We start from the raw sequence: 14147 nt of genomic DNA, 5'->3' as shown, positions 1-14147 counted from the left end.
AGTGGGAATGCCAAGATGCTATGCAAGTAACCGGTATATCCCTGTAGGCCAAACAGTCTCCAAACGGGACGTCGATTCACTGGATATCTGACGAACACTTGCATACGGCCTCATCTGCTATCCAGTATCAACATAGGAGTAGAAATGAGACTCTGTATTCGTTTCATTGCTTTCAACAAAGTCTGTTGATTGCTTATTTTGCCTATTCTGCCTGGTCTCACATCGTAGACCGATAAATGACCGACCCCATGTCCACCATAAGTAACTCGAGATATTCTTGCGGGCAAGAGTTGATTGAGTCTTGTCTTTGAGTAGTCAGATATTCAACTACTTAACACACAATAAACCTCTCTGGTCGGCCCTCAAGCTCTGATACACGTGATCACCGCACTTTTTGAAGGCTAGAGTGTGACTGCCTTACCTTGTGGTTGTTTTCGTGCCTTCCATTTTTTATTTTTTTTGAAACACCTGATTGTCTCCTCCAAGCCTTCTGACGTTTGGCGTTCTTTTATTTGAAATTGTCCGATAATAAATCTTCTGCCCTCGCTAATGTTCACCTCTCCTTGCGTTTAAACAGCCCGGCCAGCGTTTCAATTCATCTCATCGGTTTTCCTTCCTGTCGACCGAGGGCCCCGTGCCAGATTAACCTCTCTCAATGGCTACTTGTGGGATATTATTGCGACTACTGGACGCTCCTCGCCTACAAGGAAGTTCACCTACAACGTACGGACTGCCCTTTGGCACGCTGTCGTACAGTTAGCTGGCCCGCCTGGTCACCGGCTTCTGGTCGGAACTCTCTCCTCACCGAGGTAAGTCTTTCTTTATATCCTCCCTCATTTATGAAAGCTTTGTGGTAAAACTCAGTGTGGGTTTCCTTGGAGCTGTCTGGCCGTCTCGATTTATTTGGGATGGGATTGAGACTGTCTCGCTCAAAAAGAATGTCGCTGAACCGGCTTGCTGCCCGTTAATGCGACGCCAACGGGCAGGTCTGAAACTGCCCATGTGGCGGCCTCTTTAGTGCTGTGTATAAAAGAAAGGATCTTTCTTTTTAGCACAAGACGTCTTTGTGTGATGGGTTTTCACAACATTTCATATGCCGATAGGAGCTGGCCAAGCCATCGAGCCTCAGGGAACCACATGCCATCCACACAGATACCTGACAAGATCCATCATCTTTGGGACCTGCTCAGGGCTGAACTCCCCCTAAAGGCTTTGGTAACAAGTGTCCAGCCGAGGGTGCCAGCTGAGATGCAATCCGCTGGACGGAGCTTGGCCAACCATCCCGAACAGAACTTTACCTTTCCATTGCCAGAGCTCTTGCTAACATTAGCCTACATTAGGTACGTTGATCGAGGTCTTTACGAATGGCACAGCTTGAAGCTGGTTTTGCGACTGGTTGCTTCTTGAGCAATCCGGATCTCTCCAAGGATCAGCATACTGTGCTTTCCCTCTAGGCTGTCTCGGCGGGATCCCGCATCGACCGGAGCAGTCGGTCCTTCCTGAGACCTATGATTGCCGGCCACTTGCAGCACTGGCAACGGAAGCTCGCCCCTGCCTCCTGTTGCTGCCACCAGCTCACGCTTTCCCCACATTGCCCCTCCAGCTCGTCTGCCTGTTTTTTCTCGATTCTGTGTTCGCATTCAGGTTCTGACTCTGATCTTCTCCCAACATCTCTCTCGCACATCTTCTTACATCTCGTTTCGATCACACCTTCCACACACTACCTTCTGCTTCAGAATAGAGAAACTCACAAAACTGACAGAGACCACCGCCAGAATGGACACCATGGAACGGAAGCATTTTCGACTGGGGGTTGATGAGCTGGCGGAAATATATCGTCCGCCGCTGACCAAGCAGGCAAGTCGTTACTTGCAGAGTACAGCATCGCAGTCGACTAACCGCACCAGACCTTTCTCGCCCCACCCTCCACCATCGATGTCGACCCGGCCGACTTTGCTCTACGCACAAAGTTGGAACTGATTGGCAAGGATACCTTGTGTGACATCAAGGCCATTAATGTCGACGACACGACCACCCAAATTTCCATACATTCACCTGGCACCAAGGCTGCGCAGGACGCTGCCCAGCGAGTGAGGAAACTACTCATCGAGGAAGCCGACATCAAAGACATGTGGAGAACCAATGGACTGCTGTGCCCATCCAAGTCAGGTGCAGATTACTCGGCTATCGTGTTTGGTCGTGATAGATGCGCTGTCGTCCCCTCAGCATCGGCCCCAACCGTCTCGGAAACCACCTCTGGGACTCATCAAGCCAAGTATAAGGCCCAGCTAACTGATATTGTTGACCGGGCCGTCGGATCACTTGTCCGAGACCCAAACAAGATGCAGATGCGTGTCAAGATCGGCTACCTACAGCGACGTGAAATTTGGAACCCAGAGAAGAGGAGGTACAGCTCGGCCGAAATGGAGCGTGAGCTAGAGTATGCCGCCTTCCGCGACGTAATCCATCTTTCACCATAGTAAGTATGACTGGACTCGTCCCTCATCAGAGTTGTGCTAAAAAGTCTTACAGTGTTCCTGTCGATGTGGTTGAAGCCCTCAGAGTCGCCCTGATCAACGGGGATGAAAGTTTGCCAGCAGTGGTCCGAGAGAGCGTTGACCCCGACTCCGAACCTGAGTTCTCCCTATACATAGTCACGCCAAATTTGGAGATTGAGTGTATGGTAGAAGGCGTTGAGGCGGGGAGAGGCCGAAAGCCTAGAATCATGCCCGTGTGTGCCTATCAACGAACCAAAGTCTACAACAAATTCTCAGTCCTCAATGCTTGCCCCGACAGGTGAGACAAGACAACACGCTTATTTCCAAGTTGCTTCAGTATACTGACATTCTGCACCGCAGAGGTACTGATTGGGAGTTGAATATTTCCCAGGAGGTCAGCCGCAGGGAAGGCAGGCCCCGTCTACCTTTGACTGAAGATGACATGGCTAGGCTCACCAAGATCAGCCAAGGTACATATGCAGGTGGCTTCCCCAAGATTTCGGTGTCCCAAGACTTCATCAAGAAGAACAAGGTGTCGAACATTGTGGGCAAGGTCATCTGGACCCTGGAGCTGAGCTTCAAGTATAGCCTTGAGATTACGGTGTACCATTCGTTCGGAACGAACACAACGAAGCCTCCGACTACGACAACTCTGCTCTCCGTATTCAGTCCTGACTGGGACGATCACCTCGGGCTCCCCGTTATGATTCCGCGGAAATGGGACAAGAGTTTTGCCACTCAACTCCTGACCTCGAGAGACAAGACCCAGGTCCCATACCCCTTGACGCAGGATGGTGGCGATGAGCATCCATTGGATGAGCTTTTGTCGTGGGTATCGTGGGTGCAGGAGATGCTTGATAACCTGTTGAGTGTAGGGGCAAAGGGCTCGAACCGAGTCGTGTCCTGATGGAACATTCGAAGAATTGGATGGCGAATGCCACTTGGGCTATTGGGATCAGGGAGGTGACCGTCTAGTTTATGGTGGGTTGTAGGATGATGGCACTGGGGAGAGAAGCATGGAGCCTTCGTGGGCTATGTATTATATCTCTTTTTGTTGTTTTATATCATAGGGGAAGTTCAGGAGGAAGTTGAATTTTGATTTTTTAACTGTATTGTGTTATCGTGTAAGGGGCGAGAGGTGTGTGAATGGGTCATTGTATTCCGAAAAACGAGCTTTGAAGGGGTGGCTGTGATACCGTAGCATTGCAATGTAAAATATCGAGACACAAAGGTCAGTTATAACCCTAGACTATTGTGATGTGGCGAAGGAGAGGTGCGTAAGGGGCCACCATATTTGTAGCATGGCACCGACTGGTATCGTCTGTGACTTCTCAAATCAACTGTTACATGCAGTCAAGGGCACTCGCATACGTAGGAATGATAGATGACTTGGACATGAAGCTGGTTCATTGCTATTCTCAATTACTGGCCCGTCATGACGCCTGAGCAGCCTGGCCAGCAGCTGGTCCAGCAGCCAAGACCTTTTGTCTGAGAACTGTGGTGATGAAGTAAGTTAGTGTATACTCAATCCTCTCATTTGCATGGTGAAATCTCGACATGGACCTACCTTCCTCCACCAGCCTCAAATTCTGAGTCTTGGCCTGCACGATGCCCTCCAGTCCTTGAATATTCGCAGCCAACTCCTTGACCTTGGCCTCATAAAACTCTGCCGCGCTCTTGGTGTCCTGTTTTGATCACCAGATCCCGTTAGTAACCCATGCCACTCAGTTCCGAAAGTGTCACAGCAAACAAACCTTTTCGACGTAAAACCCAGTCCCGACATCAACAATGACCTTGTCCGGGTCGGCCATCCGGCCCTTGACGTAGAGGGAGTTGGTCAAGGGGACGAGGATGGGCTTTTTCTCGTCAAAGGTCTCGGAGCCGGACTTGACGACCCGGAGGCACTCCTTGAACTTGGACTGGGCGGCGGCGAGCTGGGCGTAAGATTGGGAGAGGTGCTCGACTTCTTCGTCGAGTTGCTTTTTCACGGCCGAGAGTTGGGGGGCTGTGAGGGTATCGAGGGAGACTTAGGATGTGTTAGCTGGGGGAGGGATACGGGCATAGGTTATGGGCTTGCTAAAGGGGGCCAGGAAGGGTGAGGGTGAGATGAGATGAGATGAGATGAGATGGTTGAGAGGTGAGAGGTGAGCATGAAAGAGGTGCGGGGTAGAGGAATTGGGGGGTGGGGGGGGGGGAATGAGACATACTTTGCTCTCCTCCTTGCTGTCTTCCTTGGCTGGCCATTGTGAGAGTTGGGGATCGGTGGTGATCCTGGGACTTTGAAGGAGCTGTGATGAGTCCCGGGACGGTGTGTGCGCCTGGCGGTGGATGAGGCGCCGTTGATGCCCCACTATTCCCGCGACAGTTTGCGCTGCGGGGCATTTCAAAGGCTGGTTAACTGCATCACGGAAATAGCGGGGTGGGGGCTTCAAGGAGACGACGAAAGATAATATCATCGGATATTTTTACGTGTCAAGTGCGAAGGAAGGAGGGTTCAGGCAGCTTTCACTCAAAAGTTTACCAAAACTGTCCCCTTGGTAAAGTCCTAGGGAAAGCCCTAGATTATTCCGTGACATAAAAACTCTCTACCCAGCCGCCCAACTCCCGATCTCACCATCACCATCTCAGTTCAGATTCAAATCACCCCTCCTCCTGCAATGCCACCAACACCGCCCCCAGGAACAGCCTTCTCCTCCGGCCCTCATGGCCGCTCCCTCGTAGCAACCCAGGACTTCACCCCTGGCTCCCTCATCGCCACCTTTTCCTCCCCGACCCTCGCCCTCCCCGATGGCCCCAGCATGAGAACAACATGCAACTACTGTCTCCGTGTCGGTTCCAATGAGGGCTTCTCCCCCGTCTCACTCAAAGCCTGTACCGGCTGCAGGGCAGCTGTGTACTGCGGCCCAACGTGCCAGCGTGCCCACTGGAAGTCGATCCACAAGGCCGAGTGTAAGATGTTTGCGAGGGTAAGGGAGACTACGGGCAAAGACTGGCATGTAGCCCCTTTCCTGTCAAGAACGAGAGCAGACATGTTGACGCTGGGATAGGCTGCCTACCCCCGTAAGAGCACTGGCCCAAGTCCTCCTAACAAACGACAAGGGCATCCGCGACCCCTTTGACGGGTCCGACCCCCTCGAGAGCAACCTCGAAGGCTTCAAAGCAGACGAGCAAGTCTGGGGTGACTTTGAACTCCAAGCCATGGCGGCGATGACGTACTCGGGTGTTTTCATGAACGAGGACGGGCTGAGAGCGGCGATGAGATTTCTGTGTCAGATCCAAACCAATGCGTTCAATCGGCTCGATGCGGACACGGGCATGTCGGGGATTTTTCTCGATCCTGCGCTGGCGAGGGTGAATCACTCTTGTGTGCCGAATGCGTTTATCGGGTTTGATAAGAGGACGGCGACGCTGAGGGCGGAGAGACCGATTAAGGAGGGAGAGGAGATTACGATTTCTTACATTGGTATGTGGACAGTTATTGGTAGTAGGATTTAAGTACTGACGGAGTGATTGCAGCAAACGACAAGCCTAGGTCGATACGCCGTGAAGGACTTCGACTCTACTACTTTGAGTGCGACTGCCCACGGTGTGTGGATGATCTTGATGTATACCAGGTTGCTCAGACATCGCCGGTCATTTCACTTAACTCGTTCAGCTTGCAGCCGGATCCCACAAAGTTCCGAGAACCGGCTATCGACAAATCAGGTATCTCGATGAACCAAATCGAGATTATCTACAAAGTGGTCTATGACCAGACAAAATCAGAGCAGGACACCTCGATTGAAGCGGCACGGACTCGCTGGAAATTGTGCAAGCCCTTGGTTGAAGCAAAGATGTGGGCAGTCGAACCATTACCAACCACAATCCTCCTCCTCGCAACCAACTGGCAGACCAACTACAAATGGGCCGTTTACGCCCTACCACTGGCTTGTTTCTTGGCAACCCAATGCGATCCCATCAAGCTTGTTGCCCCATTCATGCCGTGGCGCATCAAGGGCGTCATGATTATTACGAAACTGCTGGCTTTCACGGGAGAACTGACGTCAAGCGGGGAACTGGCAAAAAGGTGTACTCACGAGGGCATTGTTGGTGCTTTGGCGATGGCGGATCAAGTCACCATGTGCCAAGCTCTCCTCCACATCGTCGTCCATCAGTGCTCTATCGGCGCTGCTGAGGATTGGGACGTATTGAAGGAGGCCAAAATGATGCTGAAGGATCTTGAGAGTTTGCCCGGACGGGTAGACGAGTCGAAGATGGTACAGGCGTGGGCTAGAGACCCTGAAGATCCGCAAGCAAAAGCATTTTTTGAGAGCGAGGTGCTCAAGCCCGTCAACACGTTGGCTTCCTTCGCGCTGGAGATTTTGGAGGATGTGCTTGTCCAAGGGCAAGGATCAGTAGTTCGACGTTAGCGGGATAACGGATCATCACCTGCCTCCCGAGTTGGATAATGCAGCAGCTGTCTTGGGACGACCCCGTTTCTTGGGATTTTGCAAGTTTGTCGTGCTACTCTGCCCCAACGGGGTGAGCGGCGCAGCACTGTGTCCAGAGACCGTGTAATCCGAGAATTGGTCCGAGGGCACTCTTCGTTTAGATACAGGCTCCGGCTTGGGCGAAGAAGCCCGCTTCTTCGCTCCTGGGTGGGGAAGAGATGTCTCTGGATCCAAGGGATATGCCGCACGTCGATCGTTGGATGCCCCATAATTTGCCTCTGCTCTGTCGACCCTCCCTTTCAAGATCTCAAACTCCATTTGTAAAGTCTCGACCTTGCTGGCTCGATTACCAATCTTCGCGATGTTGCTGGTAAGAATCTCGAGCTCCCTTGAGGGAAAAGAAGGGGCAACACGTTCGTGTTCGTTGCTGCGCACAGTGTGAAGATCTCTTCTGAGCTGCGCGATCTCGGTGCGCATAGCAGCCATATCGCGGGCATAGTTGTCGGCGCTGACGCTCACTTTGATCTCGGCCCTCAGTATATCAAGCTCTCCTGTCGTCTGTTCAAGTTGGTTCTTGAGATCTGAGACTTCCTCTCGCAGCTCTTCGGCGAGATCTGTTGCCTGCTGTTGGATCATGTCGAGGCCATCACTGACCAGGGACACCCGGCTCCGAAGGCCTTCCAGTGTCGCCTTTTGCTCGGTCCCGCATTTATCAATCCCGTTCAGTTCTGATCCGAGTAGTGACTTGAGGCTATCCTGTACTCCGAGTATGCTTCCCTTGAACCCACTCACTGTTTCTTGTAGTGTCTTTGAATCACTCTCCACACGAGCCACACGTTTGTCCAAGCCTGCCACAATTCTGAAGCCATTGTTGTCAATACGTCTGAGGTAGTCTTTTTGGCCTTCGAGGTCGAACTTGAGCTGCTGAAACTCGAGGGTACTGGGGGAATTTGAGGACAGGTAGGGCGGCCCACCATTGCTCGTTCTTGACGGTTCGTTGATGCTGAGGACTCGTTTGACCTCGGGTTCAAGCTCCTCTCTTTCCTCACCGAGCAGATTGACAGACGCGATTCTCAACAGAACTTGGTTGCTGAGGGAATATTGTCAGATTTCAAACTGACGACATAGGAGCCATGGCACGTACTCGTCGAGGACATGGTTGACTGGGGTCTCAATGCATCGAAAGCCGAGTATGGCTGCACAACCGTCACAGAAAAGGGTTTGTAAATGGCTGCGATGGTTGTCAGAACAGATCAGGAATATCTTGAACACAAGCAAGGGAATGTTTACCATCCCTCCACCAGAGTCCCCTTTCCCCCGATTCTTGTCGTTCCTTCGCATCGAATGGCCAAGTCCTCGTCTGATTGAATCACAGGGCCGAGATAGCTATTGCCAATCCGGATCCAAAGATTGGAAAAACTCCCAACTGATGCCTGGCATTTTTTGCATTCGCAGGAGGCCGTCTTCATTGTGATGATGTATGTGTGCTTCAACCCAGGCCTGCAGAGTTGTGATGCTGTTTGATTGAGCGTCTGGTGCCCAGTGCAGGCCTCGAGGATCCGTGTGTGGAACAAAGGAATTTTGCAGTGTGTTCAAGAAAAAAAACAGAGTTTCTCGAAATGGAGACTGTGATTATACTTGTTCGCCCAAGAGGCAGGTGCAAGGGGCCAGCCCGTCGTGGGCAAAATACCAACCTACGCTTTTTTTATCATAGAAAGGGAACTATACTTAAAAGGATAGTTCCTACGCCTCAAAAGGCATATAACGGACCTAGCAGCTCTCTTTCAAGGCCCATTACATATTTTTCGAGGCCTGGTTCACTGTTTTGCAGTGCCAGTTATTTTGGTCGCAACTTGGCCTGGCCAGCAAGGTTCTCGCCCAAAGTGACCTAGCTCCACCAGCCACTGTTCACTTATCGAGGGTTTTCGTTTATCAGATTGTGGCCAACCGCCCTGTCCTCACTCGCATCAGTCTTGGCAGGCCTGATTTCTTGCGACTTGGATCAACACCGGTTGTTTTTCTTTTCTTTTTTTTTTTTTTTTCACACGTCGCCTGCTTCCTGTTGTTTGCTCGTCGGCATCGCCGAGGATCTTGAACCATTGGAAACTCATTGTACAGCATGGGTAAAAAGAAAAACAACATGGCCAACCGCGGAGTGGCCAGTGCCTTGGCCACCGCCAACCTACCTCTCATCAATCTCTCCAATCTCTCCAATCTCACCAAGGACACGGAACCTGCCGCAACACCAGTGGCTCGGAGTGACTCTGAAGGAAAATCCTCCTCGGGCAGTCTTAAGCGGCCCGGTCCTCATGATGCTGACGACGATGACGGTTGGCAGACCATTGAGCGCGGCCGGCCAGTTAAAAAACACAAGAAGATTCCCACTCCCAACTCAGCTCGATATCCTGCCCTGCATTTCTCGGAGAAGTCAAGACTGCAGTCCAAGGTCAACCTTTCAGCTTTCCGCGATCTCATCCTGTATCTTTTCGCCGATGGTCCCGCGCCACAATGGATCTCCGTCTCACAGCGCCCAGAGTTCAGAAAGGTTGTTGCCATCATGGTGCCTGGTCTGGAGGAGGCCATGTTCGAGCCCGGTGTTGACTATTCCAAGTATGAGACGCCCACGCTGGATCAAGCGATCAAGCAGATTGGCGATGGTTCTTCTCCAGATCACTACTACCCTCGGCCTCTCAGCAAAGAGGCCTTGCCAACCTCGTTGCAACCGTTCGCAGACATGTTCCCGCACCTCTGGCCTGTCAAGGCACCCGGGGACGACAAGTATGGCAGATTACACTCGCCTTTGACCACGATGCTCACTGCTCCTCTGAATAAGAACAAGGACAAGAGCAAAGACAAGGCCGGGCCAGACTCTCACAGAGATATCAGAACTAGAATCACCGAGTTCCTCGCCACTCCAGAAGAACTGATGGACAACGGATTTCCAGTGCATCCAGCCTTACTGCCAGAAGGCGAGCGCAGGGACTCTTTTAAGAATCCAGAAGGGTGGGCGCACACCAGGGTCAGCAAGCTTGAAGATGGAGATGTTCCCGAGAGCGAAATCCAGCAAGGGAGCATCACCGCTGGGCGAGAGGTCCTTGCCATCGACTGTGAGATGTGTTTGACCGGGCCTGGCGAGCTTGCTCTCACGAGAGTGAGCTTGGTGTCTTGGGATGGCGAAACAGTTCTTGACGAGCTGGTCAAGCCCGAGAAGCCCATCACCGATTATGTCACCCAATACTCAGGAATCACCAAGGAGATGCTCGATCCTGTCACAACAACCCTGAGCGATATCCAGGCTAAACTGCTTGATCTTTTACATCCCCGCACAATCCTCTTGGGTCACTCACTTGACTCGGATCTCAAAGCTCTCCAACTCGCCCATCCCTTCATCGTGGACACGTCGATGCTCTTCCCCCACGCTCGCGGCCCACCGCTCAAAAACTCACTCAAGTACCTCGCCCAACGCCACCTGGGCCGTGAAGTCCAGAAAGGTGGTGGCACCATCAACGGGCATGACAGTGTGGAAGACGCCAAAACCTGTTTAGACCTCGTCAAGAAGAAGTGTGAGAAAGGAAAGGCCTGGGCTACCGGTGACTCGCAAGGTGAGAATTTGTTCAGACGCCTCGCCCGCTCCGGAACAGCCTACCGCGCCACAGCCGGGCCCGAGGCAACTGGCGGTCTCCCTGTGGGGAAAACGAGTGCGGCTGTTGAATGGGGCGATGTGTCCAGAAGTGCTTGCAACGCTGCGACGGTTGCCATATCCTGCAAGACGGACGCCGAGGTTGAAGCGGGCGTGATTCGCGCAGTCAAGGGCGACCCGGATGGATTGGAGGTTCCAGGAGGCGGTGTTGACTTTGTCTGGGCGAGGTTGAGAGAGTTGGAGTTTGTTCAGGGGTGGGCCAACAGACACAAGCCCAACACTCCTCCTGTTGCTACGGTTGCAGAGGAGACGCCCGAGGTTCAGGACGTGAATGGCGATGCTGAGAAAGAGGCAGTTTCTCCTCTGGAGGAGTGTCTATCTACGCTTGCGCAGCGACTCCAGAGGATCCACGCTGCGTTGCCCCCTTGCACACTGTTGATGGTGTTGAGCGGGACGGGCGACCCGAGGGAGATGAGCAGACTGCAGGCTATGCATTCCCAGTTCAAGAAGGAGTATAACACTCCTGGGACGAAGTGGGATCAGCTCAGTGTAAAGTGGACGACGGACGAGGAGGACGCGTTGAGGAAGGCAGTCAAGGTGGCGAGGGCCGGTGTTGGATTCCTAAGCGTCAAATGATGGACAGCTGATTGGTATATGGTGCTCGGGGAAGTTGAACCGAGATACCCAAGCAGCGTTCCGGTTAATTGGGTGGGAATATTTTCTTGTAACAGCGATTGTACAGCAGCAGCAGCAGCAGCAACCAGACAACCTGGTCCTTGAAGAAACAAGACCAGGCGCAATACCAAAAGCTTCAAAACATGGTGGACCTCGCGTATGCAGTGATAACAATGACAATTGTGACTCGCTTTGTGTATATGGCTATTTGTCTCTATGCACTACCCAGCAACGCTACCAGCCCCCCTTCCCACCAGCTATTGTATGCCACAGAATAATCGCCACGAAAATGCTGATTGCAATGCCTCTCCTTTCGCCTCCTTCCCAACACTTACCCAAAACCTGTTACCGCCCCTTTTCAACCAAACAAAGGAAATATCAACAACCCCTACTCTCACACAACCAACAACCTCTCCCAAACCACCCCCTTCCCACCAGTCAAGTGCCACAGCCCCCCTTTCTCACACGCACCTTTGTTACGGTCACCGTCCCCGTCAAAAATCAAACTCTCCTCTGAAAATATCAGGGTCAACTCCAGCAACAACCTTCTCGGCCAGATCCCTCCTCCCCATCTGGGTGAAAACCCTCCTCAGCGTATCATACAGCGTCGTGCTCCTATTCTGAGTGGTCATCGCGTCAATCCTCGCGTCCGTGTCCGGGCCACCTCCGCCACCGAGCAGCTCCCTAGCCTTTTCCCTCCCGCTCTTCTCGACAGACTTGTGCATATCCAACGAAGCGAGCAAATGCCCCGCCGCCTCGGCATGGCACCCGATGTTGATGCAAGAAACACCCAGGTTATATCTCGCCCTGACAAAGTTGGGGTTGATCGACAGCGCCTTTTCGTACGCGGCAATCGCCTCCTCTGAGCGGCCCGAGTTGGCGAGCGTGGCACCGAGGCGGTTCCAGAGGAGGTGGATCTGCTCGCGCTGGTTGGAGGTGCCCATTTCCGAGGAGTGGAGCGCGGCTTGGAAGCAGTCGACCGCCTTGTCGTACTCCTCAGCGCCGTAGAAGAGCACTCCGAGGCCGACCTGGACGTCGGGGTCCATGTGGTCTCCGTCGGGGGCCAAGCGGGCAGCTTCGAGGAACAGGCTGGTGACGCGGTCGTGGAGCTGGGCGCGGTCGGTAAAGCCGAGCTCGGCAGCGGACGACAGATCTTGTGGGGCAATGACCTGGGGGTACTTGACGCTGAGCCACCTTTCGAGGGTGCGGTAGGCAGTGCTGTCGTAGCCTTCGTTTGTGTAAGAGACGGCCAGACCCATCAAAGCGGCGAGGTTGTTGGGGTCGAGCTTCATGGCTTGTTCAAGAGCGCGGATAGCAGCCTCCTCCTTTTCGTTTTGGGCTTGCACATGGCCAAGATAGACCCAGGCCTCGACGTGTTCGGGGTCCTTTTGGACGGCAGCCTCGAAAGCAAGAGCGGCCAGGGAAAGGTTTCCGCCTTCGTTCATGATCCGAATGCCCTCTTCAAATGGGTTTGTCGTGTTCTCGAAGATGTTCTCATCCTCGAAGAGATAATCCTGAACGATGGGATCGGCTCCGAGCCTGTTGTTCAGTCCCCAGTCGTTGAGATTATCTCCGCCAAAGTTGGCGCTGTCGAACTTAGCAAAGTCGTCCTCGATATCGTCCAGTTCCTTAAGCTGCGCCTGCTCTGCTTGGATGCCGCGCCATATCGACTCCAGGTCACCGTAGCCGGTTTCGGAGTGCAGGAGCTTCTCGTCCATGTTGTTCAACTCGGGCTCCATGGCCAAAGCCTCGTCCTTTTCTGTCTCCCGCAGTTGGCGATCGTGGAGCTCCATCTGCTGGAACTGCTCTTCCCATTTGCTCTCGTCCAGCTCCACAACCTTGCCCTTCCCCTTACCCTCGACTGCCGGCTGTTGGTGTTGCTGGAGAGGCTGGGGTGCCATGTGCATCTGACCACCAAACATGGGCTGGTACAGGGGGCGTTGCATCATATTGTAGCTCATACCACCGCCCATCATCATGGGCCGCTGCATGCTCGCGCTGGCGCCGGGCATCGCCGGGGCATGAGATACGGCAGCCGCAGGGTTCATGTGCTGAAACTTGGCGAATTCGTCGGCGCTGAAGTGGGTGCCGGGAGGTGCGTTGAACGCGGCCTCCATCGCGGCCTGGGTATCAGGGGCCCATGTTGGCGAGAGCGGAGAGCCGGACTGAGCGCGAAGGTGATCGAGATGGGCGTGGGCCAAAGGACCCTGCTGCTGCTCGAGGGGCATGTCGGGAAGGGTGGCATTCTGGTGGAGGAAGCCATTCATCATCTATTCGGCCAGTCAGTCAGTATCGTTCCTGTGCCCTCTTGGTCCTCACATCCTTCCTACCTCGTCTTGGGGGGTATTGCGGCCAACATTTCGGAAGCCACCCATAGCACTGTTTGGGCCTCTTCCCACAAGCCTGTCATGCTGCAGGCTCTTGTCGTCTCCGACATGTTTGGTGAACTGGCTGAGCGGATTGCCCGCCGTTGAACATTCGGCGCCTCCAAGAAATGACATGGCTGTGATTGTGAAGAGTGAGGAAATCGCAAAGGCGGTCGAGTTTGGCGAGGGCAATCAGGGGTTCAATCAGGTGGGAGGAAAAGGAGAGCCGAAGCGTGTGGCGGGGTGACGGGAGGTATGTAAGCAAGAATCGGGCCCAACTCGACCTAAAATGCAGAGCGAGACGGTGAGCAAGTTGCTGGTTTTCTTTTGGCCTCTCTTGTCGAGCTGGAATGGCCTCGCGCCTGGCGAATTAATATTCGATACAGATGCTGTGCTGAGTTGTACGTTGTTTGTTGTCCGGACCGAGTTGATGTCCCGCCACTGGCAACAAATAAGAGCCATGTGCCGAGGCAGCTGCTGGAGGGTCCGGCCCCCCTGGGGATTGCTAAGCTGCTGGTTGCCCCGGGACCGGGCCCCC

General features: G+C 53.5%; 6 protein-coding genes across 6 annotated transcripts; 3 read left to right on the top strand and 3 right to left on the bottom strand.

Annotated features, from left to right (window-relative positions):
• Positions 1 to 655: 655 nt before the first annotated feature.
• QC761_118485 (uncharacterized protein) lies at positions 656 to 3843 on the top strand (the record flags this gene model as incomplete). The annotated part of the gene is made up of 6 exons (XM_062875135.1): positions 656 to 710; positions 757 to 809; positions 1763 to 1837; positions 1908 to 2479; positions 2533 to 2796; positions 2859 to 3843. 6 exons carry the CDS (start codon positions 656 to 658, stop codon positions 3403 to 3405), a joined length of 1566 nt encoding a protein of 521 aa, XP_062738370.1. The 3' UTR covers positions 3406 to 3843.
• Positions 3680 to 5042, bottom strand: GIM5 (subunit of tubulin prefoldin). The gene is made up of 4 exons (XM_062875134.1): positions 4706 to 5042; positions 4253 to 4524; positions 4066 to 4183; positions 3680 to 3993 (listed from the first exon to the last, which is right to left on the bottom strand). The coding sequence occupies exons 1-4, from the start codon at positions 4878 to 4880 to the stop codon at positions 3932 to 3934; spliced, it is 627 nt and encodes a 208-aa protein (XP_062738369.1). The 5' UTR covers positions 4881 to 5042; the 3' UTR covers positions 3680 to 3931.
• Positions 5043 to 5155: 113 nt separating this feature from the next.
• On the top strand, positions 5156 to 8064 carry QC761_118470 (uncharacterized protein; the record flags this gene model as incomplete). The annotated part of the gene is made up of 3 exons (XM_062875133.1): positions 5156 to 5508; positions 5546 to 5961; positions 6015 to 8064. 3 exons carry the CDS (start codon positions 5156 to 5158, stop codon positions 6905 to 6907), a joined length of 1662 nt encoding a protein of 553 aa, XP_062738368.1. The 3' UTR covers positions 6908 to 8064.
• On the bottom strand, positions 6923 to 8397 carry QC761_118460 (uncharacterized protein; the record flags this gene model as incomplete). Its single annotated transcript, XM_062875132.1, has 3 exons — positions 6923 to 8018; positions 8073 to 8159; positions 8219 to 8397. The coding sequence occupies 3 exons, from the start codon at positions 8395 to 8397 to the stop codon at positions 6923 to 6925; spliced, it is 1362 nt and encodes a 453-aa protein (XP_062738367.1).
• A 650-nt stretch (positions 8398 to 9047) lies between these two features.
• QC761_118450 (uncharacterized protein) lies at positions 9048 to 11204 on the top strand (the record flags this gene model as incomplete). The annotated part of the gene is made up of 1 exon (XM_062875131.1): positions 9048 to 11204. The coding sequence occupies one exon, from the start codon at positions 9048 to 9050 to the stop codon at positions 11202 to 11204; it is 2157 nt and encodes a 718-aa protein (XP_062738366.1).
• Positions 11205 to 11397: 193 nt separating this feature from the next.
• PEX5 (Peroxisomal membrane signal receptor PTS1) lies at positions 11398 to 14132 on the bottom strand. Its single transcript, XM_062875130.1, has 2 exons — positions 13574 to 14132; positions 11398 to 13513 (listed from the first exon to the last, which is right to left on the bottom strand). Exons 1-2 carry the CDS (start codon positions 13742 to 13744, stop codon positions 11738 to 11740), a joined length of 1947 nt encoding a protein of 648 aa, XP_062738365.1. The 5' UTR covers positions 13745 to 14132; the 3' UTR covers positions 11398 to 11737.
• Between the last annotated feature and the right edge of the window lie 15 nt (positions 14133 to 14147).

The sequence above is a fragment of the Podospora bellae-mahoneyi genome (assembly GCF_035222275.1).
Source record: "Podospora bellae-mahoneyi strain CBS 112042 chromosome 1 map unlocalized CBS112042p_1, whole genome shotgun sequence".
In the NCBI taxonomy this organism is placed as follows: Eukaryota; Fungi; Ascomycota; class Sordariomycetes; order Sordariales; family Podosporaceae; genus Podospora; species Podospora bellae-mahoneyi.
This window is presented reverse-complemented; position numbering and strand designations above follow the sequence as displayed.

What these genes read in the sequence shown, in the direction of transcription:
- GIM5 (XM_062875134.1), bottom strand. Translation starts at nt 4,880, where the DNA reads ATGCCCCGCAGCGCAAACTGTCGCGGGAATAGTGGGGCATCAACGGCG. An exon ending in ACAGCAAGGAGGAGAGCAAA is followed by an intron (nt 4,525 to 4,705) that starts GTATGTCTCATT and finishes ACACATCCTAAG; the next exon opens with TCTCCCTCGATACCCTCACA. An exon ending in CTGGGTTTTACGTCGAAAAG is followed by an intron (nt 4,184 to 4,252) that starts GTTTGTTTGCTG and finishes TGATCAAAACAG; the next exon opens with GACACCAAGAGCGCGGCAGA.
- PEX5 (XM_062875130.1), bottom strand. Translation starts at nt 13,744, where the DNA reads ATGTCATTTCTTGGAGGCGCCGAATGTTCAACGGCGGGCAATCCGCTC. An exon ending in GCAATACCCCCCAAGACGAG is followed by an intron (nt 13,514 to 13,573) that starts GTAGGAAGGATG and finishes CTGGCCGAATAG; the next exon opens with ATGATGAATGGCTTCCTCCA.